This window comes from Vigna unguiculata, chromosome 5 (assembly GCF_037176805.1).
Source record: "Vigna unguiculata cultivar grain cowpea cultivar isolate G323 ecotype 2 chromosome 5, ASM3717680v1, whole genome shotgun sequence".
NCBI classification, from domain to species: domain Eukaryota; kingdom Viridiplantae; phylum Streptophyta; class Magnoliopsida; order Fabales; family Fabaceae; genus Vigna; species Vigna unguiculata.
Genome location: NC_140796.1, coordinates 5,890,525 through 5,914,314, shown reverse-complemented (window position 1 = coordinate 5,914,314; position 23,790 = coordinate 5,890,525). Strand labels below are relative to the sequence as shown.

The 23,790-nt window shown below is 32.1% G+C and overlaps 1 protein-coding gene and 2 non-coding genes across 3 annotated transcripts; all 3 read right to left on the bottom strand.

Moving 5' to 3' along the window:
* Window positions 1-2,826: 2,826 nt before the first annotated feature.
* Window positions 2,827-2,900, bottom strand: TRNAV-CAC (transfer RNA valine (anticodon CAC)). Its single transcript has one exon. It is a non-coding gene; the product is annotated as a tRNA-Val (tRNA).
* Window positions 2,901-5,265: 2,365 nt separating this feature from the next.
* On the bottom strand, window positions 5,266-5,339 carry TRNAV-CAC (transfer RNA valine (anticodon CAC)). The gene has a single exon. It is a non-coding gene; the product is annotated as a tRNA-Val (tRNA).
* Window positions 5,340-11,764: 6,425 nt separating this feature from the next.
* Window positions 11,765-21,826, bottom strand: LOC114186200 (acyl-CoA hydrolase 2). The gene is made up of 17 exons (XM_028074242.2): window positions 21,681-21,826; window positions 21,415-21,507; window positions 20,824-20,891; window positions 20,592-20,667; window positions 18,887-18,933; window positions 18,688-18,813; window positions 18,465-18,542; window positions 18,286-18,373; window positions 16,944-17,056; window positions 15,068-15,130; window positions 14,939-14,994; window positions 14,703-14,807; window positions 14,426-14,482; window positions 13,880-13,981; window positions 13,414-13,462; window positions 13,094-13,162; window positions 11,765-12,074 (listed from the first exon to the last, which is right to left on the bottom strand). Exons 1-17 carry the CDS (start codon window positions 21,694-21,696, stop codon window positions 11,997-11,999), a joined length of 1,284 nt encoding a protein of 427 aa, XP_027930043.1. The 5' UTR covers window positions 21,697-21,826; the 3' UTR covers window positions 11,765-11,996.
* Window positions 21,827-23,790: the final 1,964 nt, after the last annotated feature.

Below are 23,790 nucleotides of genomic sequence, written 5' to 3'. Positions count from 1 at the left end.
AGGAAATATTCCGTTTTGTTTTTTCATCTTATGAGTTTTTTGTATATTTATTTTTGTATGAATATAAAAAGAAAAGTTATGTACTATGTGTTTTTTAATAACCATTTTAAACGTGATTTGATTATCATAATTTTTTTAGTAATGACATCTCTTAATTTTTTATTAAATTTTGATAAATTATTTTTTAGTCTTAATTTTTTTTAAAATATATATTGATGAAGAATAAAATAATAGATTCATTTTTTTAAAGTGATAGAAGGAAAGATACCAGTGAGGATGAAATCAATTCAAATTTACTTTTTCACCTATTTTCTATTTTCAAGCATGATACTAAAAATTTAATTGTTGAATTAGAGAACCTTTTCTTAAGATTCAAGAATTATAAGTGGAAAGTTTTATATTAATTCTTTGAAATTATAGACGGAAAGTTTCTTATTAATTATTTGGACCATACTCTAAAAAAACGTTCTTAAATATGAGAGTATTCAGTGAAAGAGATGAAATTAAAAAAAAAAAAACTTATTTATAAGGGTTCCATATCAAATACAACTTCAAAACTATCATTTTTGTAAGGAAAAACATACAAAGATATTTCAATACTAAATTATACATACTTTTGTTATATTAGTGACAATAATTAAATATATAAAATTTGAGTATATTATCTTGGCCCCTTCAAACTTTTTGATCAAGATCCGCTATTGACTACGACTTTTGCTACCAAAAGAAGTTGTTTCTAAATTAGTCCCTAATTAATTAGTGACTAAATTTCACTGAAAGTTGAGAGACAAAAAACATATTTAACCCTTTTTATTTTGTAAATTGATATCTAATAGTGACCAACAATTTTTGACACAAAAATTGATTCTTAATGAGACACTTTCTTGTAATGATAAAATAATATTTATATATACAAGATATTGTGGAAGATAGCAAATACAATAGATCTAAAACACAATGATTAAGTGTAAGAGAATAATGAAAAAAAAAAGTATTATTTCAAATCTATGAATAATACATTTTAACCCATCAAAGAAAACTTTTAAAGGTTAAACAAAACAAAACAAAAAAAAAAGAAATAATTAAAAAAAAGTAGTAATGTGAACAAACTTAAAATTAGGACAATTAACATTCTATTTCTCTTAATGTGTGAGACTAGCGTGATAACCAACTACACCACCTAGACCTTAATGCTTTATTATTTCCAATTGCATAATTTGAACACCTAGTTAAAGAGTGAAACCGATATACAACATAAAATAAAATAATATTATTGAACCAAACACAAATAGATATAGATACTTTTGCTTATGTCCTATAATGAAATATATGGATTTACCGTTGATAATTCTCCTAACATGGATTTTAATTAGATTTAATTACATATTTTATTATTTCATTATTTTATAAATTTTGTCTTTCAAATTTATTGAATAGGAGATAAAGGAACATAAATTTGTTTTGGCACTAGTTTGCTCCCATTCACTTGTGAAACTGATGTGTTTAGACATTCTAATAGACATTATGTTGATGATATTATGATTCTTTTTATAGAAGTTTATACATTACAAGAAAAAACCTAAAAAACAAATTTTAGTAACTAAAGTTGTTAATCACTATAATGACGAATTTAAGTACCAATTTATAAAATAAAAATTCTTGGTTACTAAAAAAGTTAGTATTATGAATAAAAAAAGAGTATAATTGGTCTCTAAAATTTAGGTACTAAACTTTTAACTACCAAAAGAAATTGGTCACCAAATAGATATAGATACTTTTGGTGATGTCCTATAATGAAATATATGGATTTGCAATTGGTAATTCTCGTAACATGGGATTTAATTAGATTTAATTAAATATTTTATTATTTTATAAATCTTATCTTTCAAATTTATTGAATGGATAATAAAGGAATATAAATTTGTAAATTGATATCTAAATTGGTCACAATATTGACCAATAAATTTTGGTCACAAAAATTGGTTGTTAATGAGACACTTTTTGAAAGTGATAAAATAATATTTATATAAACAAGATGTTGTGGAAGATAGCAAATACAATAGATCTAAAACACAATGAATAAGTGTAAGAGAATAATAGGACAGAAAAAATGTATTATTCCATATTTATGAATAGTACACTATAAGCAATCACAACAAACATCTAAATGTTAAACAAAAATAAAAACAAAATCAAAATCAAAAAATTAACAAAAAGTAGTAATTTAAACACACTTAAAATTGGGAAAATTAACATTATATTTTTCTTACACGTTTCAATTTGGATTAATTTGATACACACCCTATATCGTAACATGTGGCAATATTTGGTTTTTACACGTGATAAGCATCAAACATTTAAGCATCTTCTACAAAAGTCAAGAGACAAAAGAGATGTAGATGGTTTGCTTCTGTCCATGGACTACAAATAAAGACATCTCTTTCTAGAAAAAAACAAATAGAAAAAGAAAGAACAAAAACACATTTAAAAAATCAAATGTCTAATGCTTTTGTTTACAGTTGGTTCTCTCTCACAAATGGTGATTGCTTTCACCTTAAAATCGGACAATCAACTCAACATTTCGAGTTCTTCCTCTCACATTTATTTGTGTTCCAATCTCTAAAGTTTACTAATTCACCATTGTTTATTCCCTATGTCCATTGCAGAACCAAACTCATTCCATATCTCTAAAGTTCTCCAATTCACCATTGTTTATTCTTTATGTCCATTGTTTTTCAGAAACAAACTCATTCCATAGGAGAACAAAACCTTGAGACGAAAAATTGGAATATCATTGCAAATTGTAAAAATTAAACTTAGTAAGATTGTCTGAGCCCAGGTTCGAACTGGGGACCTCTAGTGTGTGAGACTAACGTGATAACCAACTACACCACCCAAACCTTGATGCTTTATTCTTTTCAATTGCATAATTTGAACACATAGTTAAAGAGTGAAACCGATATACAACATAAAATAAAATAATATTATTGAACCAAGCATAGATAGATATAAACACTTTTGGTGATGTCCTATAATGAAATATATGGATTTACCATTGGTAATTCTCGTAACATAGGATTTAATTAGATTTAATTACATATTTTATTATTTTATAAATTTTATCTTTCAAATTTATTGAATGGATAATAAAGGAATATAAATTTGTAAATTGGTATCTAAATTGGTCATACCCCTGCTAGTCCTATTGCCTGACAGACACTCGTAGGTCACCAGGCGTCACACTAGTAACGTATTTCTGCTGGTTTTTGGCACTCAAAACTGATTTGTTCTTCAATCTGACTTACTTCCAAGGGAAAAAGGCTCACTCTTATATTCGAACCTGATTCTAATTACCCAGCCACATCGTCATGGTTTAATTGCCTACAATCCAAATATTCCAAAACATGTGATTTACCAACCACTCTATAATTACACCATAACTAAATCAACTTATAACAGAACCAAACTCTTACTCAATCCCTTTACCAAATTCAGCTCATTAGTAATCTTATACTTAACCAATTTTTATACACCTTTTCATCATTCAATTGTTATACCTAATTTCACCTACCCTAATGCACTAGAATCCACATTTCCAATTTAGTTATCCTCCCTTTTTTCCATTTACCTGTTCTAGATTTTTAGATCATCACTAAGAATTCATTACCAAACTCTAATTCACTTTGCCGTAAGCCCATCACCTCAATCCATGCATTGCCTTGTTTATCACTGACACCCATTCAATTATCTTAATCTCTTCATCACACTTAATTTCTTTTCGACTCAATTCAATGATAACTCTCTCTCTCTCTCAACCATCCCATAAATTTTCAGAACCACTCATTGATCACAGCTATCGCCTGACAGCCAATAAGATGCCGCTAGGCGGCACATCAATTCTTGGGAAAAATCCAAGTTCTTCTATGCCTTTGGACATTAATATGTTTAACCTTAAAAATCCCAAAATTCATGTACGAACCAATCGTTCACAATCATCTCATTTCCAGTTGCGTACTCAACCAATCACATCATACTAATCCAACCAATTCGTAATTGACTCCTATTTCCCCTAATTTCGATTCATTCATCAATTTAACACAAATGCTTCATGTTTACATTCCCAATTTAGTTCCCACACATTGTAATAATAACAACGAGATGGCATCACACATTTATACAAACTTAGTAATCCAACTGGATAGTCATAGTATCACAAAAATTCACAAAATATACAAAACAGAGACAATCACCATGCGTCACCTGGCAGGTTCACCTTTGCTGTCAGGCGATTCATAGTAGAACCCAGAAAACTGGGCAGAGAAGATGCGTCGCCTGGCGATGAGGGATGGGCCGCCAGGCGGTTTTTGGGCAGAATCCCAAAAACGACGAAAAACAACATCACAGAGGTTGGGATTTCATGCAATGGTACATGGCAAAGCATAATTATTCAAAAACGAATAAAAGTATGAGAGACAACTCCCCTTACTTGGATAATTCTTGCTCACTTGAAAGAAGTAGAACTTCCCTTGTGCCACCAGTAGTCCAGCCTTGGTCTTCTCTCAATGCACTTGATGCTTTGATCAATTCCACTCAAAACAACACCTTCAGACTCCCTTTTTCACTGTCAATCTCGTTTGTCCTCTGCCCTTTCACGTTTTTGTCTCTTTCCTCTCCAAAACTACCCTAATTAGACCATTAACTAAGCCTTAATGCTTGTTAATGCTAGGGAAAAGGAAAATAGCTTTCAATTAAGTGTTAATGATCATTCAAAGACCATCATTGGCTGCCTTCCCAGCACCCTAGGTTGTCCTTCTTGCAGCTAGGGTTTTCTCTACCCTTTCATATTCATGTCAAAATAAAATTTGGCAAAAAAAAAGTTTAATTCGTTCTTAGCAAGATTTGAACCCACAACCATTCAATCACAAAGCAAGTGCACAACTAATTCAACCAATTCATGTTTTGTGATAATTCCTATAATTTTAGGATTACATTATCACTAATCACGCTCAAACATAACCTTAAAATAATACACCTATTAAAATAACATACAATTGACACACATAAGACTTAAACCCAAGTCCTATTTAACTTTTTCTCAGGTCTTACATGAAACCATATCTCTAATATTCACTAATTCACCATTGTTTATTCTCTATGTCCATTGTTTTTCAGAAACAAACTCATTCCATAGGAGTACTAAACCTTGAGCTTGAGACGAAAAATTGGAATATTATTGCAAATTGTAAAAATTAAAATTAGTAAGATTGTCTGAGCCCAGGTTCGAACTGGGGACCTCTAGTGTGTGAGACTAACGTGATAACCAACTACACCACCCAGACCTCAATGCTTTACTCTTTTCAATTGCATAATTTGAACACCTAGTTAAAGAATGAAACCGATATACAACATAAAATAAAATATTATTATTGAACCAAGCACAAATAGATATAAATACTTTTGGTGATGTCCTATAATAAAATATATGAATTCGCCATTGGTAATTCTAGTAACGTGGATTTTAATTAGATTTAATTACATATTTTATTATTTTATTATTTTGTAAATTTTATCTTTCAAATTTATTTAATGGGAGATAAAGGAATATAAATTAGCTTTGGCACTAATTTGCCAATTCACTTTTGAAACTACTTGTTTAGGCATTGTAATCAACATTGTGTTGATGATATTATAATTTTTTTTTTCAAATGAATTTTATAAAATAATATTTATGTATACAAGATATTGTGGGAGATAACAAATACAAGACATTGGGACAATAACACTTTATTTCTCTTACACATTTCAATTTGGAACAATTTAATACATTAAGAGACAAAAGAGATGTAGATGGTTTGATTTTGTCTGATGTCTACAAATAAAGGCTTCTCTTTTTTTAAAAAAATAAATAGAAAAAGCAAGCACAAAAAACACACTTAAAAAATTCAAACATCTGCCTAATGCTTTTGTTGATAGTTGGTTTTCTCTCACAAAAGGTGGTTGCTTTTGCCTTTATGCCGGACAATCAACTCAATATTTCGTGTTCTTCCTCTCATATTTGCATATTTGTGTTCCAATCTCTACTTCTTTAAAAAAAATTTCAATTTTTACCATTCTCTCACATTTCTTTGTTTGTGTTCCAATCTCTCTCTCTATATATACATTTGAAGACATCTTCTACTTAGCAGTTAAATGTCTTGCATTCACTAAAGTTCACTAATTCACCATTGTTTGTTCCTTATGTCTATTGTTTTGCAGAAACACCCTCATCCTTTGTGATGTTAGTCAATCCACGAGAGCATTCCATCACGAACAAAGAATATTTGATGTACATGAAATAGAGCTATAATGCACGAACCTTATCAAATCTGAGAGAGAGAAGAGGCCAACGCTAATTCCTGATGGTTGAAGGAGATTTTGAAGATCAAGATGAGAAAGCGAGGGTGATGGACGAATGGAAAGGAAGGTCAAGTTGATCAAAGGCCACGAAGAGGGTTGAAGATAGCAATTCTGGTGGGGGCAAATTGGGAGAAATGGGTTAGATTTTTCACAATTTCTCATTTTTTAGGGGTTTTTAAGGAGCAACAATTAGGTTTTCTGTAGAGCCCTAAATTATGCAGGAGAGAGCAATGTATTGAGGCTAGGGTTCGAAAGAGTTTTTTGTGTGCGAGAGAGAGAGAGTCAATTTGTAAGGGAGTTTCCTATTATTCGACGAGCACAAAGCGACCAACGGGATTAGGTTTCCTCCAATGTGTTAGGCAGCTAGCTCACTTGGTTCACCCCGAGCACAAAGTGGTTGGGGCTGTGCTGAGTAAAGCTGTCAAAATGGGTAACTCGGCCCAGCCTAGCTCGACCCACTATAGGTTGATCATTTAGTGAGCCAACCCAATCTGGCTCACTTATTAGCGAGCTAAAAAAATTCGAACCCAACTCGACCTACCACGGGTTGGTGGGTTAAACGAGTTGGCTCACGAGCTAACTTAATCAAAAAAATACAATTTAAAAAAAAAATTCAGTCAAAACTAAATTATAATTATAATTAAAATCTAAATAAACTTCAACACAATCCAAATACAAACTAAAATCACAAAAATACCAAATTATCTATGTGTTGGCTAAAAAAATAATCCAACTTGACCTAAATGCAAAGCCCAACTTAACAAAAAATACTTTTGTGACTAGGGATATCAACGGGGCGGGTAGGGTACGGGTAGTAGCTCCCCCGTACCCTACCCGCTGGATAAATATTTGTCCCGTATCTGTATTCATATCCGTCGGGTATCCGTTATGCAGGTACCCGCCTATTTTTTATATTCGTGGGTATCCACGGGTACCCGTAGATATTTACAAAAATATTTAAAAAAATAAATATTTAACCATAACCCGTGCTTAGATCAACAAGTCCACTTTTACCGATTAATTCCTGAAAAACAAACAAATAAAAATTCAATAACAAGTTATATTGTAGTTTACTTTTGAATGAAATATTAAAGAAATTACTAACTTCATCAATGTCCACATCTTGCAACAATGTATAAAGTTTCATGTTGTCCGATTTTAATCTAGAAGAGCCTGAAAACATAAGAAGTTCATCAAAAATTTCTAACAATCACTTAATTAAAATATCTAAATAAAAGTGTTAATTTCATTACCTTCCATGCTGGTCCACAACTAGTCTTGGAGACACATCAATGCCTCCATAGTATTTGGAAGTAATTTAGTCCGATGTGGGATAAGAATCTGACCACCATTACTGAATGAAGATTCATAATATTTTTTACTAATATATATATATAAGGGTATTTTTGTGAATTAAAATTTAGCGTGTACGGATATCCACGTGTACGGATACTATAATACCCGTACCCGCCCCGTTAACATGCGGGTATCAAAAATACCCGCACTCACGGGTAATGTGTATCCATTTTTAATATTCATTTTCTACCCGTTGCGGGTTTTATCCGCGGATACGCGCGGGTATGGATTTTTTTGACATCCCTATGTGTGACCTTTTATTTGCGGGTTGGTGTGCCAACCCGGCTGGCTCACCACGGGTTCAACCCGGGTGAGCCGGGTTCTAAGTGAGTCAGGTCAAAAATCAACCCGTATTAAAATTTATAAAAAAATTTCATCCCAACCCGGTTCGAACCCGTGATGTGCCAGGTTGGCTCGCAGATTCCAACCCATTCTGCCAGCTTAGGGATGTCAACGGGGCGGGTAGGGTACGGGTAGTAGTTCCCCTGTACCCTACCCGCTGAATAAATATTCGCCCCGTACCCGTATCCATATCCGTCGGGTATCCGTTATGCGGGTACCCGTCTATTTTTTTCATATCCGCGGGTATCCACCGGTACCCGCGGGTATTTACAAAAATATTTAAAAAAAATAATTATTTAACCATAATTATTGTTTGGATCAACAAGTTCCCTTTCTCCGATTGATTCTTAAAAAACAAACAAATAAAAAATCACTACCAATTTATATTGTAGTTTATTTTTGAATAAAATATTAAAGAAATTACTAACTTCATCAATATCCACCTCTTGCAACATTGTATAAAGTTTCATGTTGTCCAATTTTAATCTAGAAGAGCCTTAAAACATAAGGAGTTCAGTAAAAATTTATAACAATCACTTAATTAAAATATCTAAGTAAAAATGTTAATTTTATTACCTTCCATATTGGTCCATAACCAGTCTTAGAGACACATCAATGCCTTCACAGTATATGGAAGTAATTTACTTATTTGTGGGGTAAGAATCTGACCACCATTATTGAATGAAGACTCATAATGTTTTTACTAATATATATATATATATATATATATATTTTTTTCTGAATTAAAGTTTTTACTAATATAATGAAGACTCATAATATTTTGACTCATTTGTGGGGTAATAATTTTTCTGAATTAAAGTTTAGCGGGTACGGGTATCCACGGGTACGGATGCTATGATATCCGTACCCGTCCCGTTAACATGCGGGTATCAAAAATACCCATACCCACGGATAGCGGGTATCCATTTTTAATATCCATTTTCTATCTGTTGCGGGTTTTATCCGCGGATACCCGCGGGTACGGATTTTTTTGACATCCCTATACCAGCTCTAGAATTGAGTGAGATTCCCTGCACCATTTTAATTTGTAGACGTATCTTTGTCTCGTGTATTCTGTTTCTAATTCACATATGAAATACAATGTTTCCATTTTGGTTCCATTTTGGTTCTGATTTACAGCTTTTAAATTTTTGTTATTTAAGCTTTGATTACATTTCATGTTTTCTGTCTTTAAATTTCGAATCAGTTTAAATTCCTTTAGCGCTTTCCATTTCTCAGTTCAATTTTATGTCTTGAGCCTGGATTGAATCTGCACATATCAATGTTTTCTTTTGGAAACCAAGTGAACCCAAGGTAGGCATACAATCTCGAGATGTCTTCTCGAGTGTAGGAGCATTTACATATGCAGTTGCATTATAGTCACACACACCTTTGTCATCCTGCATTCACGTAGATAAAGAGACCATGCTGTCATAGTCCAGTAGTTCAATTCTCATTTAATCTTAGCAATTTTTAAACTGTGCTAATCATAGTAGAAACAATTATAAGAGTGCATTCTGGGCTTAGGTTCAACATAATTCTGGCATGATTCATTAGTATCTTTTATATCCTTTCATCATTCTAAAGATGGCTCATAGCATTGCATTGACATTTCTCATAGTTGCAGTTCATGCTTTGCGTCTTTGTCACAAAAAAAATTGTCACGCTTTCTTGCTGCCATGTGGGCTTGCTAGGTAGAAATTCAGTTTTACACATTTGTTGACTGTTTGACTTGCACTTCATGTTCCTATACATCATTCTGCAGTTGTTTTCGCCCCTGCATCTGCATTAGCATTTTAGGAACTCAAATTTGTTCTACGCATCTACATATAACTGCATAATCAATTTTAGTAATATAGTTTACTTTAGTTGCTTGCATTCATGCATTTCATTTCATAGTTAAACTCTTCTAGACAGTAGATTCAAGATTCATTTTCTTTTCTTTTATTTCTTTGTTTTCATTTTAATTTTTCCCCTTTTGCATGTTTATTCTCTCTTTAGCAAGATTTAAATTATACAAACTAAACTTAAAGACATAACATTTTCTTGGATTTGATACTTAGGGTTTTCCTATACTTCAGTAGAGGGATTTTGGATTTGTTTGAAAAATTCCAAGCACGACAATTAGAGTTTAACAAAATGGTGTCGTTGCCGAGGAGATGATGACTTAAGTTTCAGCTTGCACAGTTAACCTTCCATTCAAATTTTTTTAGCATTCTGTTTTTCTTGTATTATGTGGTTCTTCCATTTAGTTTTTTTTCTTTTATTCTGCTGGTATTACTCCTTTGCTGTAGTATAGGTACAGATCCAGGTTAACCTTTGATCATCAAAAGAAAAAGAGAAGCAATCAACTTGAAGCAGATTTTAGTAATACAATTGCTACACTAGTCTCCACACCAAAGTTGTTTGAAGATAAGGATGTAGCAAGTGAAATGGAGATGGTTAATACTCATGTAGCCTATCAAACTGAAGGCATTCAGAGGACACCAGATTTAGAAATCAACAACTAGGATTTCCTGTATAAGCTGATCAAGAGGTTGTCTAAGTACCATGGAGTAGCGTGAGAAGATCTCCACACATGCATTTGAAGGAGTTCCATGTGGTGTGCTCAACATTTAAACCAGTCGAAGTTTCTGAGGAGAGTCAAAGTAAGAAAGAACTTTCCCTTTTCTTTGAAAGATGCAACCAAGGACTATTTAAAAATTAATCATATTTATTATCACTATTTAAGAATTAATATATATTTTTAACTTCTTAGTTTACTTCTAATTGCTAAGAAAATTAAAATTAATTTTAAAAATAACCCGAGGACGGGTCAAAATACTAGTAATGTACATTTTGAACTTTTTCTTAATAAACCATTAAAGTACATGAATGGGGATAGAAGTACAATTGTCTGAGAAGATGGATTAAAATATAGCTCTCTTATGTTGACATTTTAATTATTTATTGTTTAATCGCCAAAGATTTTATTTCTTATAGTTTGTAATCTTCCTTGAATTTGTTAAATTATTGTATTGTTTTATACTTGGTATAATAGTCGAACCATTCCTATGGAATCCAGATTGGCATACGAAGTTCAAATGATGCGAAAGTTCAATAACAGTGTTAAGAAGAAGATTTGCCTTGGCATGATCCGTTTTAGGTATGTTCTCACCTAAACACCACCTCTTCACTCATAATAATAACAATAAAAATTAAAATAAAACAAATAACACGTCCCAAATCATGCTTTCAATTCAAGTAGAATTGACAATCCTAGAAACCCTAGTTGCACAAACGTAACGCAAGTCTAACATAAGGGAATTCAGAAAAACGTGAAACAGGACAGATATTTACATGCCAAAATTAATTTGGACATAGATCACCTCTAATCCTAAAGAATCAAGAAGGCAAAATTTTCATTAATTCAATGAAACAAGCAACGTCACGATAATTTCCAGGAGAGAGGGCTCAAACACAAAGTTATCAAGTGACTATGAAGTGCACAAAAAGCAGAATCCTGCGCCACAAGCTTTTCTACATGGGCAGAGCACAGCACACATAATGGCATAAGAAACATAATGATGAAAAGAGAAAATAAAAAATATAGAATCTTTGAGTACTCAAACCATTGCTGCCAACAGTCACAACGCAGAGATGGGACGCAAGCAGACAACAAAGGAACCAGTTTGTAAATTCAGTTAATCGTAAAAGAATAATATAAGACATAAAGTTCTCAGTCACAGGATAACTTTATGTGATGGTGCTGCTGTATATAGGGGCACCACCAATTAGATGGTTCAATCTAGAATTTACCACATAACGAAAACTAAATAATTGTCATGACCATACATTAAAAACAACACAGAACTAAAAAGAAAATCACAAGTCCTTTGCCGGTCCTTTGCCTTTTTGGCTATTTACAGATTAGATTTGATGGCTGAATTTGCAGAAATAACTTCCCTCATTAGACCTTCTTGAACCACTGATACAAGAAGCTGCGAGTTTCCAAACGGGAAAACCTTTAGACAAAATGAACCAGGGAAAAGAGGAAAAACTAATGTTGACAAAAGATAGTTCATGCATTAATAGCATATTCGACTTACTTTACCATATAAAAAGTCATAACAAACTTAATGGTTAAGCTGGCTGAAATAAACTAATAAGAACTTATTTAATAAGTTTTACGGCGAATCCTCATTTAACCAGCAAGAATATTGAAAGGCCATGGTCTATTTTGTAGACCCAAATATGTTCCGTTTAAGTTAAACATAACGAACTTTCCTGTGTTAAAAATAATTTAACAACACCCAGTTTCAAAAAAATTAAATAAGAGTGTGTTTAAAAGTTGAAATACATTGATTTTAACATACAGAGATATTTAATTCATTTTGTTAGAGGAACTTTGTTTCACGGTATAACATTGCATTCCCAAGAATTATATTCCTAGGAATATTATGCCCAAAAATACTATTTCCATAGACGTGTTTGATTGTATATTATCTAGTAATTTTAGACAAAAAAATATTAAACTCACTACGTTAAAAAGAAAAAGAAAAGTAGAATGTAGTGAGATGAGTAGTTATTTGTTATAATAACTAATGAAAAGGAAATATCCACCAGCTCGCGGATATTAACCGCGCTTAAAATGTTAGAGTATAATTTTCGAGAAAATAAACATTGGTGATATTATATTTTCATAGTCTTCCAACGAACAAAAAGATATTTATTCTCATCCCCATTTCTCTGGAAATAAAAGAAGATAACATGAAACAAGCACCCTTTCATTTTATTTTTTTCTCTTATGAATATGTTGAAAAAGTTTATCTAACCAAAACCATGGTTATATCATCAAAATTTATATATTCTTCAAACTTTCTCCCCCACCCACTCTTGCACGCACGCATATAGGGGGCATATTTATTGAGAGCGTGAAATAAATAAATATTGATCAAACAACCAAACATGGATAATCAAGAGTGTATAGATAAAGTGACGTGAAAAGATAATCCCTTACCTCTCCCTTTTGATTGAACATTTGGCCAGTAACATAGCCACGGGCGTTAAAGGAAGTAGGACTGAAGATCTGTAAAACAGATTGGACGTATTAACAACTTCACGGAATAAAAATAAATAAATAAGAGAAAAAATTTGGCGAAAAGTATTTTTAATTTATAAAAAACTGACTAATTAAATAGTTAATGATATTCAAAGAGCGGTTAATGAGTAGCCACTTATTAACGCTTTGAATGATTTATGGTTACTATAAAAACATTTTTAACAAGAATTTTGTTGTGTTATCTTTTCTAAAATAATGAAACACTCAACGGTACTCACCACAAATAGCACCCAGTCATCGGCTCTTACAGGTCTGTGAAACCACATGCTGAAATAAAACCAACAAAGCATTAAACAAAAAAGAAGAGAGAATATTCATAATCATAGCTCAAAAAATTTCAAATTATGTTAATGATACTAGGAATAACAAATTATTAGTTGAAATCTTCTAGTTTGTCTCAGTGTTATGTTACTATACTCCCTTCTACTCCAAAAAACATGTTAATATACCCTGTCTGTTTCACAGTGGCAATAGTTTAAGGTCATTCCACACAAACAACAATAGACATACCACTTTAAACAAATTATTCTTTTAGTAAATGCATTACTTTAGACTGAGATAAAGAGTGTAATTAATTTGGAGACATATTAGGATGAGAAAAACTAATGCATCATTGGAAGGTGAGTAAATAAGTCAATTGGAAAATTTTAGATGACAAATTAAACATCACACTCCGATACTTACGAGTGGTCCAGACTCACAGCGCGTGCCTTCATGCCCTTCCTACGGTTGGGATTCAAACTCACTTGAAGAAAGATTAGATCAGAAGTATATGCTACCACACACCTGCAACACAAAACCCGATTCACATACTATTAGATATAAAAGCAATCACTGAAGAGCTTTTACTACAAAAGCGTTAATAAGCTTTTGGACTAGTTGCTCTTGATATGGTATTAAAGCCCTTATGACCATCAATCAATAAAAAAAAAGCCACTATGCACAGTAGGTCATTAATTTCATCATTGCCGCTCTCATTCTTCTACGTGAGAGTTGAATTTCGGTAAACTAAAATGGCCATATGCATTGTGTCTCAAACTCTTCAAGCTTGGTCTTTCTTACTATATAAGTTTTCCTTTTCCCAAGACGACACAAATTTTAACAGAACTTCAGTAACATGCTCTCCAAGGAATGCAAACCTTAGCTCATCAATAAAAGCCCTCCTAGCTCATGCATACGCCAATTTCACAAAGAACTGAACATATCCAAAGGTAAATAGAAATTATGTACCTATGCAAGGCTTGATCATCTGAAAGTTTTCCCCTTGCTCTGAACCAGTATCTCAAACTGCAGTCAAATTTTTAATAAGATATATAATATGCAGCATTAAAGTCCCATGAGATTAAGTCTTCAAAAATGATTTACAGAGGAGGCAAAGGATTGAATAATGATGTCTCTCGAATGGTACACCAATCCTTTCTCTTCTCTCTCCAAATATCTGTCACCAACGTAGCAAAAAAGACCAGTAAAAAAGCACAAGCACAAATTGGCAGATTATCAAGCTAACCTAGGGGGAGATTTGGTCTGATTTGTTGAAGCTCTAGGTTCACAGAACCGTATCTCTATGGGCCAGGGAATGAATTCAACTGCAGCAACCTTGTTCCGGTAAGTTCTGAAACAACAATTTTGTTAGTTATTAAGGCAAAGAAAATCTTCATACACTCTTCTTAGGAGCTGAACCAAATAAAGAGTAAAATAAAAAACTGTAGCATCAAGCATAATATGCTAGAAAGTAATTACTACCTTGGAAGGCGAGGGTCGGTTAGACGTAGCTCCCGAAGCTCTTCCAACGACAAAAGCTATATAACAACGAACAAAATATGACGGTCTAATACCCAAAACTGTTTTTATGAATATAAGCTAGTCACTTGCCTTATCTGGTGTAGGGACTGATGAGATATGCACTTCCTGGTGCTGAAACCCCAATTCCTCCTTCTGTAGAGTTAGAATAATAACAAAGTTAAACGTGCTTCTGAATTTCTAGAATAATCATTGATAACAGCAAGAGCATATATGCATGTTAAAAGATCATATGTCAATCAAAATGAAAACGGCTTAAAGAATGCTTCATTATATGCTATATTTTGTAATCATTAAAAACAAATACTAGAAAAGTGAAACTTACCATAGATTCATATTCCTCCAATATTTCCAATGCTAGATAGCATTGCATGTACTAAGCTAATATTGCATCAACGTACCTACTCCTCCTAACAGTACTAAAACCTATATGACCATAACCCAAATAAATATAAATGTTTTTCATCCCAAAATCACTGATGGTATTCCCCTTTTGCATCGATGTTTTATTGCATCAATGACAAGGATACCATGTTATATAGTTGCACTGGCTCAGTTGTCCCTCAGTTCTCCAAATGGCATTTCATCTTTTAGTTCCATATTGATGACAACAGGTTGAAGAGGGAAGGGATAGTATTTTCTTACTATCTGCCCCATCTAAAAATATTCATTCCATTAACTGCTTCACTACCTCTAAGGTATCTACAAAACAATAACTACAGATCTTATTTAGTATATGTGGGTGGATACATGCAGATATATATATATATATATATATATATATATATATATATATATATATATATATATATATATTATAAATTTTAAATAAAATTATTTAAAAATAATTCCTTAAATATAAACTAAGATGAACAAATAATTCTAAAGCATAATTCAAATAAAACTGTATAATAAAATATTAGTGCAAATTTAAATAAGTTGCACCACGAAGTTTAAGTTTTAAACAAATAATTTTTTTAAAAACAACTTCAACATAGATCTAAAAAATATATAAATAACTAAAATTCAATTATAAACAATTCTTTCATGGCTAAAACTTCTCTCACCAATAACTTTGTTTTGATCACTTGAGTTTTTTCTTAAAATATCCACACAAAAAATCACTAACAATGAGATGCATACAGCGGGTATTCATAGGTTGGATATGATACCCGTATCTACCTCATCAACAAAGGAACCATTAAAATACTCATACCCATTATTTGCAGTTATCATTAAATATATTCATTTAGTATCCATTATAGATTTTACTCCTAGATATTTGTTGGTATGAATTTTTCTGTCATCCCTACAAATATTAAACTAATGAAAACCGCATGATTAACCTTAATATGCAATTAAGAATGATAACCGAATATATATAAAATAGAGACAAAACATTACTTAACCAGATTCCTGATGGGTTTATGTATATATATTTTCATCATATAGGTTATAGTTATAGTCATGGTTATAGTCATTGAGAGATTGTGGTTATATTTCTCTTTCCCTTCAAGTGTATGAGTGACCCCTTTTTTTGATTATGGTTATGCAATCAGTCACTTCGGTGACCCCTTTTTGTTATGGTTATGTGGTTATGCAGTCAGTTACTCCGAACCATCGGCTCTGATACCACTGATGGTATGTATATATATTTTCATCATATGGGTTATGGTTATAGTCATGGTTATAGTCATTGAGAGATTGTGGTTCTATATGGTTATATGACATTAGTCTTACACATATAAGACATTAGACACCACTTTTACACCAAAACCTTAAGGCAATGTTGTTATGGGTCTTTATTATTATATAGTGTTTAACTTTGTCTTTTCTATCCAATGGGGAACTTTGACTCACACTTGAACTATTTCCAACAATTCCGAGCTAAATAAACAGAGATTTTTATCTTATTCCAAGTCAAGAAAAATGTGGAATTGAGAAATACATGAAATGAAGCCAGCAAAGTGAATATGACGTTTCCCTTTTGAATTGCATCCACTTTCCTAGTAGCAAAACTCTTCCCATCACGGAGACGGCTAACTTGATATATAATGGGTACTGGAAGACAAAAATTTACACGTGTTATCAACGGCAAGCCAGAAGTCCACATAGAAATATGGCAGATGATATTGCGGTTTGTTGCAGAATGCATGCCGTAAGAAATAAAAATACAATATATACATATAGGTAATATAAGAATGCCAAAATAAATTTTCAATGAAGAAATAAAAAAAAAAAACAGCCACAGAACTAACAAAACCTTCAAATAACAGTAAAATGTAAAACACCAATTTCAACACTTCAGATAATGATAAAATGATAATAGTGAGTAGGATGAGCTACTTGGTACTTATTGGGCTAATCTACGTAATGGGCTAATCTTTTGAGTTAGCAATTGGCATTTTTATTGAGAGTTGGGCAACGAAAAGATGATAGAAGCCCTCCCAGGGACAAAAGTGCTACTGCTGGGTCAATATCAATAGAGTGAAGCGTTCATAAACATCAATCCTTAAATAGGGTGGCAATGTTAGAAGTCTCGCATTGAGTATGATGAACTACTTGATATGATACTCAAGCCTTGAGACTCTCCTACCTAATGGATTAGTCCTATGGGTTGAGTTTTTGTGTTGCGCTTAAGTCCTAATAGTGTCACAGTAATACTTTCTTTTCCATCTCATGTAATTTCTTGTGTAGCCACACGTGCATCTTAACATATTCATTTTTGGTACTCCCACATTTTTCCCTTTTACCTCTTTAAAGCACACCATTCACTAGATGATTTACTTAAATATGATTGGTCGCCTTAGACAATACAAACTTTGTTAGATGACTACAGAAATTCAAGATAAAACTAACTCAAGAACTATTCAGAGCCTGAAATTTTTCTAGAACAGGAAGTTACTTGACAGTATTGAGTTTAGCTAACAACCCATGAAGTAGTTCAAATTCCTTACTTGCATTTAAGCACAAATCTGCAGTACAAGCCATCCAACCAATATAAACATGCACAGCAGTAAAAACAAACTGGAAATGAAAACATGAAAAAGCCAGGAGTGTGATTTGTCAGCAAGAAAGTCATTAAACAGCAATTGTCTAAAACAAACTGCTGCCATTTGCATATTTAAATCACAAAAATAATTAGAAGAAAAGGTTCTTCTACAAAACAATGTAGCAGGTGGACCAAGAAAAGAAAATGAATCTTTCAAGTAAGGGACAATAGTAGCAAGGGACAAAGAATGGAGCTACATGGGAGTATTGTCAATGAAGTTCAGATTAAGCACACTTACTGTTAAAATCCCCCACAAGAAGAAAATAGACATGCAAACTATGAACAACTTTAAGACAATCGACAGATTTTGATGCTGCAGCCAGTGCCTGTCAATTATACATTATCTCGTAAGAAATCATTTCCTAGATGCTAGCATGAGTAGAATGCTGTTTATGACATAAAGATGTGTTTTCATACCTGTCCAACTATTTGTCCACCAAATACTTTTCCAAATTTTGGAGCATCTGGAGGAGTGATTCCTCGGAAGATATCTACCTTCCAAAGAGAAAGAACACATTGGTATTAGGAGGAACAATACAAAATATAGCATACTTAATATCAAAGATAAAATAGGACAACGATATCTGACTAGTTTCTGTTTCCTTCTCAGTCTATTACATTATATACTATGAATGGATACCTCTATAGGTTCCAAATGCAGTATATGCTCCACAGGTGAGCATGTATCAACAGATTTTTCTGCACTCCAGATAGACTTCGGTTGCAGCAATGCTGAATGCTCATGGGGCAGTACCAAGCATGATAGCTGTCACATCAACATAAACAATTGCTATAGGATAAAACATTGGAATGCAACAGGGAAAGAAACCAAAAGGCACCTTTGTCAAAGCTATGACATCAGCATGGTGAACTTCATTTGATAACCCTGCAAGTTGTGAATTCACATTAGTCTTCTGTAATTATAGTTATATAGCAATATTATCTCTCACTGCCCTTAACGTAACATGATAATTCTAGACGAAAATCTTATTCACAAAAGTATCAAATTAGATGTATGCATTTTAGAGAAGTCAAACCTCATTTGTGTGAGATTACAAAATTTAAAACTAATAGTTGTTTAAACTATAAGGTTTAGATCAAAACTAGGTATGGACCAAGAGAGAAAGGAAGCTTTTTAATTATATTATTTTGTGTATGTGTAAATTACAAAACATTAAAATCAATTGACACTAGTTCTGAACTCCTAATACCAACAAATAAATACACAAGTCTGGAAATATAATAAAGTCTAGAAGCCATTCTAAGAAGATGATCTTAGATACCCTAAAATATGGTACGATATAATAAAGATATTTTCTAAATAGTCAAACTCTCACTCAAGCTAATGATATTTAACCATAAAAATGGTCACAAATGAACAATTCAAAGAAAGGAAACAACACAAACATAAAATGGGCTCCATAAAAAATGGCTGAAAGACAACTCAAGGACGCAAGAGATATCAACACTATCAGATTTTATCTTAAAATCAATTCATAGTAAGAAAAGTTGTCCGACTGATATATAAACTGCATTCTTGACTAAAGTGATAGGCATCTCCGAAAAACTAATTCAGCAAGATGGTTGTAATGATCATCACCCTAAAGCAGTGCGTCAGAGTTTTCCATGACCAGTAAAGAAGAGATTTTGTCAGCATGAACATCAACAAAAATTTCCTGGCAAGCAACTATACAGCAAGAACTAAAACTTCTTCTGCAAGATCATCAAGTACAGAATATGTGTATATTATGGTGTGTCAACATGACAAAAAGTCACCACTAGTGTGATTGTTAGTGGAAAGCCAAAATGGTTGCCAACAGGAAGGCATACTAATCAGTAGAAAGGTTTGTCAGAATTATCAAAGACATAAATTTATCAGTTTCACTCTTTTCTTCCATACCAATTGGAAAACCAACAATAACATCAGAAAGGAAATTGAGCAAAGATCATGCTTTAAAAGGGGAACCAAACAACACAAGAACGTTCGAAGAACAGACATCCAGGAAAGGGGATAAAGGGTAGAACCCAGAGAAAACAAACACCACAAAGGCACAATGTACAGGTTCACCTTAACTTCTCCTTAAAGTCATTCTTTTTTAAGGAATGGAAGTGGCACGGTTAGAACTCTTGACGACTGAGTCATAACGCACCAAGTTAAAATTAAATAGTTTAGGTAGAGGAGAAAAAGAGTCTTTCATTAATAGAAAGGTGATTTTACGAATATTCTTGCACATAAAGATGTGTTAAAATTTGAACCACTAAACCGTATCTGTACTATTACTGAACTTTAATCAAAATTAAATAAGGAAATGAAACAAAATCAGGAAACCACTCCTAGTAGATCATCTAAGATGCTCTAAATTGTCTAAAAGATACAATAAAAATATGACAAGATATTTTCCAGAATATCTGACCGATATAATTAAGAATAACAAAATCATCATGACCCAAACTCCTAGACCTAACAAGCCTACACCTTTGAGGGTGTTAGCAACGCTAAACAGCAGTCTTGAAGCATAGCTACATAAGAATGAAGTTTATTACCAAAACCAAAGTAGTCATATCTTTTCAATTGAAACTCTCGATGATCATCAGCACTAACAGAGCCAACAACCTCTGCCTGCAAGCCAGGAAACTGAATATTCAGTACAAAACTGAAACTTCGAAATTGCATAAACAAAATCTTTAGATCTGAATCTACATCTCTTCAACTAATCCAATGACCATTTTGTACATAACTTTCAATTCAAAAATATAACAATAAAAATGAGCATACCTCTCCTTCCCAGATGAAGTACAGACCATCCCCACGTTCCCCCTCACGAACAACATACTCTCTCGGCTCTACATAGTAATTGATCATTCAAGAATTGAAAACATTAATGCTTATACCAGTTCATCAGGCATCGTTCCAGAAATGAAAAATCATTTGCAATTGATTGTCGAAATTCTGCATACTATAAATCTTCTAAAATACTCTAGTTACCAAAGCATGATAAAAATAAAAATGACCATAACACTTAACTACCTTATTTGGTTCCTGAAATTTGAGATTAACTTTTGGTTGCCAAATTAAAAATTAAAATAATCATTTTAGTCCCTCAAATGTTAAAAAATACATTACCATTTTCCATTTCCGTTATCGCAGTCTATTACAGGACTAAAAAGCCTGTTTTTTATATCTGAAAGATTAAAATGAATTTATTACTCAATTTTGTGGACAAAAACAAAATTATGCCAAATAGCAATAATAATGAAACTACAGTTACGTTAACATATTTTTTAACATTTTTCCACCTAATTCGCCCCCACAAAATCCAATACAACAGCAAAAGGGGTCAAAACATCAAAACCAAATTTCTATTACCATAGTATTTGGGAATTACAAGCTCAGATATCTTCCGTACAGACGAGCCAGGAAGCCTCTGTAGCAGAGGAACGTTCCCGAGAAACTCAAACACTGCAACAAGATCAAACAGACAAAACCAAACCTAAAGATCGCAACAGAAATTCGGAAACATTAAACTGAAAATGAATAAACGTATACAAATTCTCCGTTCTTGATCATCTCCTGTTTAGTTACAGATAAATCATGGAATAACAGAAACGAAAATCGCAAGAAGCTCCACTCACCTTCTTCCTTCGCCATTACAGTGATTGAATTGGATGTTTGGAGGACAGTGATGGATGTAGTGACATTAACTTGAATCTGTAATATTTTATATAAAGAAAAACACTTCTTTATACTGTTTTGGTTGTTAGCTATTATTACCAGTAGAAAGTGCATACACGTTTAAGTGTCACCATATTGTTAGTTATGTTTGTAATTTTGAAAATTAAAAAAAAAATTATTACTATTATTAAATGCCTTAACTAAAAAGTTATAAAAAGCAAAAACATTTTATTTGACTTTTATACTTCTTCTATGTATGAAATATTGAAAATTGAGAACTGAAAGGAGCAAAATTATGTGTCTTATATTTAAAAAAAGTAGTATAGTTTTAAAAAACAAAATTGTATAGATTAAACAAGATAATTCTGATTATATTTACGTTGTTATTATAATATATATGAAAGTATTATTATTATTATTATTATTATTATTATTATTATAGAAAGAGGCTGCACACTTTCTATATTTATACTTATTTATGATAATAAAAAACAATTAATATAATTAATATCATAATAAAAATAAATTACCAAAACATAAAGAATAAAGCTGTATTAAAATAGATACAGAAAATAAATACAAAAATAATCTAATTTTATTAATTATAATAATTATACAATAAAAATATTTTTAATATTTCATGACGACAAATTAAGAGTAAGGAGCGTAAACGAGATTAAATAAATATATACAAAAAGTAATTAAAAAAATCAATTATAAACAGTTTTAATTTTTCATTACAGCCAGTCATTGTTTGGGAGTAGTTTCTTATAAATAAGGAAAACTAAAAGATAATTACTAAAATAAGAGTGGAAAAGATAAAGGAGACAAAATATATATATATATATATATATATATATATATGAAAAAAACACTTAAAAATCAAATTTTATTATTAAGAACTAGCAAAAATCAACTTTTATTATTAAGAAATAGGACTAGAAATTTGAGTTAAGATTAATAATTAATTTTAAAATAGTGGTTAAATATAAAATTAGAAAAATAATATATATATATATATATGAGATTTTTAAAATAACGGTTAAAGATAAAAGAAATTTTTAGAATAATAGTTAAAAGTAAATTATTTATAAAATAATTAATTTATAAGATTAATAATATTTATTTTCAAAATATATAATTAATTTTAAAATAGTTACTATGTGAGACCCACTTTTATTTCATGAGTTGGGCCCAAGCCAAGTGATAAGGCCTAAGTCAATCCATCAACTATTTCCAATTTCAGAAAAGCTCCTAAGTTTTTCCCACTCAATCATTATCTCTTTTTCCTTCACTCACTCAAAAATCAATTCTCACTCTTGCTCTCCTTGGAACAAAAGTTCAATTAGGGCACATTCCCTTCTAGCTAGCCAAATGCTCTCTCTAAGGTAAGTTGAACACTAAAAACTTTATGCTTTCCTGTCCTTTTAAGTTTGGTTGTGTTAGTCCAACTTTGGGGTCTTCCTTAGAGCCTCATTTCATGTACTTTTGTTTCTGTTTTCAGTTCCTTAAGTTGTTCTAGGTCTTGGTGCTTTTCTACTAAGGGCTTTTTTCTCCTCAAGTTTAGCTTTCAATCAAGGTAAGGGAAGCTAAGGCTTTTCATGTTTTCAAACTATATTACTTGTTTTTAATTCTATTTTGTGTTTGAAATGCTTGGATGATGATTGTGATGGTGTGATAATATAATGTATGTGGTTTTCTGGCTGGATTTGTAATGTTGCAAGCAGTAGTAGGAGAGAAATTGCTAATCTCGCCCAGGTGAGAATCCTTTAGCCTAAACTAGAGTAGCAAAAAACTCTCCTTTGTTACTGTGTGAGTTGTCGCTCAAGCGAGAATTCTCGTCCAAGCAAGAGCAATCTCACCTAAGCGAGGGAGTCTAGCTTAGGCGAGAACTCGTAAATGTGTATTGTGCTTGGTGTTCGAGTTCTCGCCTAGAGAAAAAGGTTTTGACTTGAGCGAGAGTCCTCTATGGCTTGAGCGAGACCTTATCTAGAGAGAAAGCTTGGAGTAGAGATTTTAGACCACAAACAAACTTCGGTTTGATGGTGGGTTTACATTGTGTTCATATAC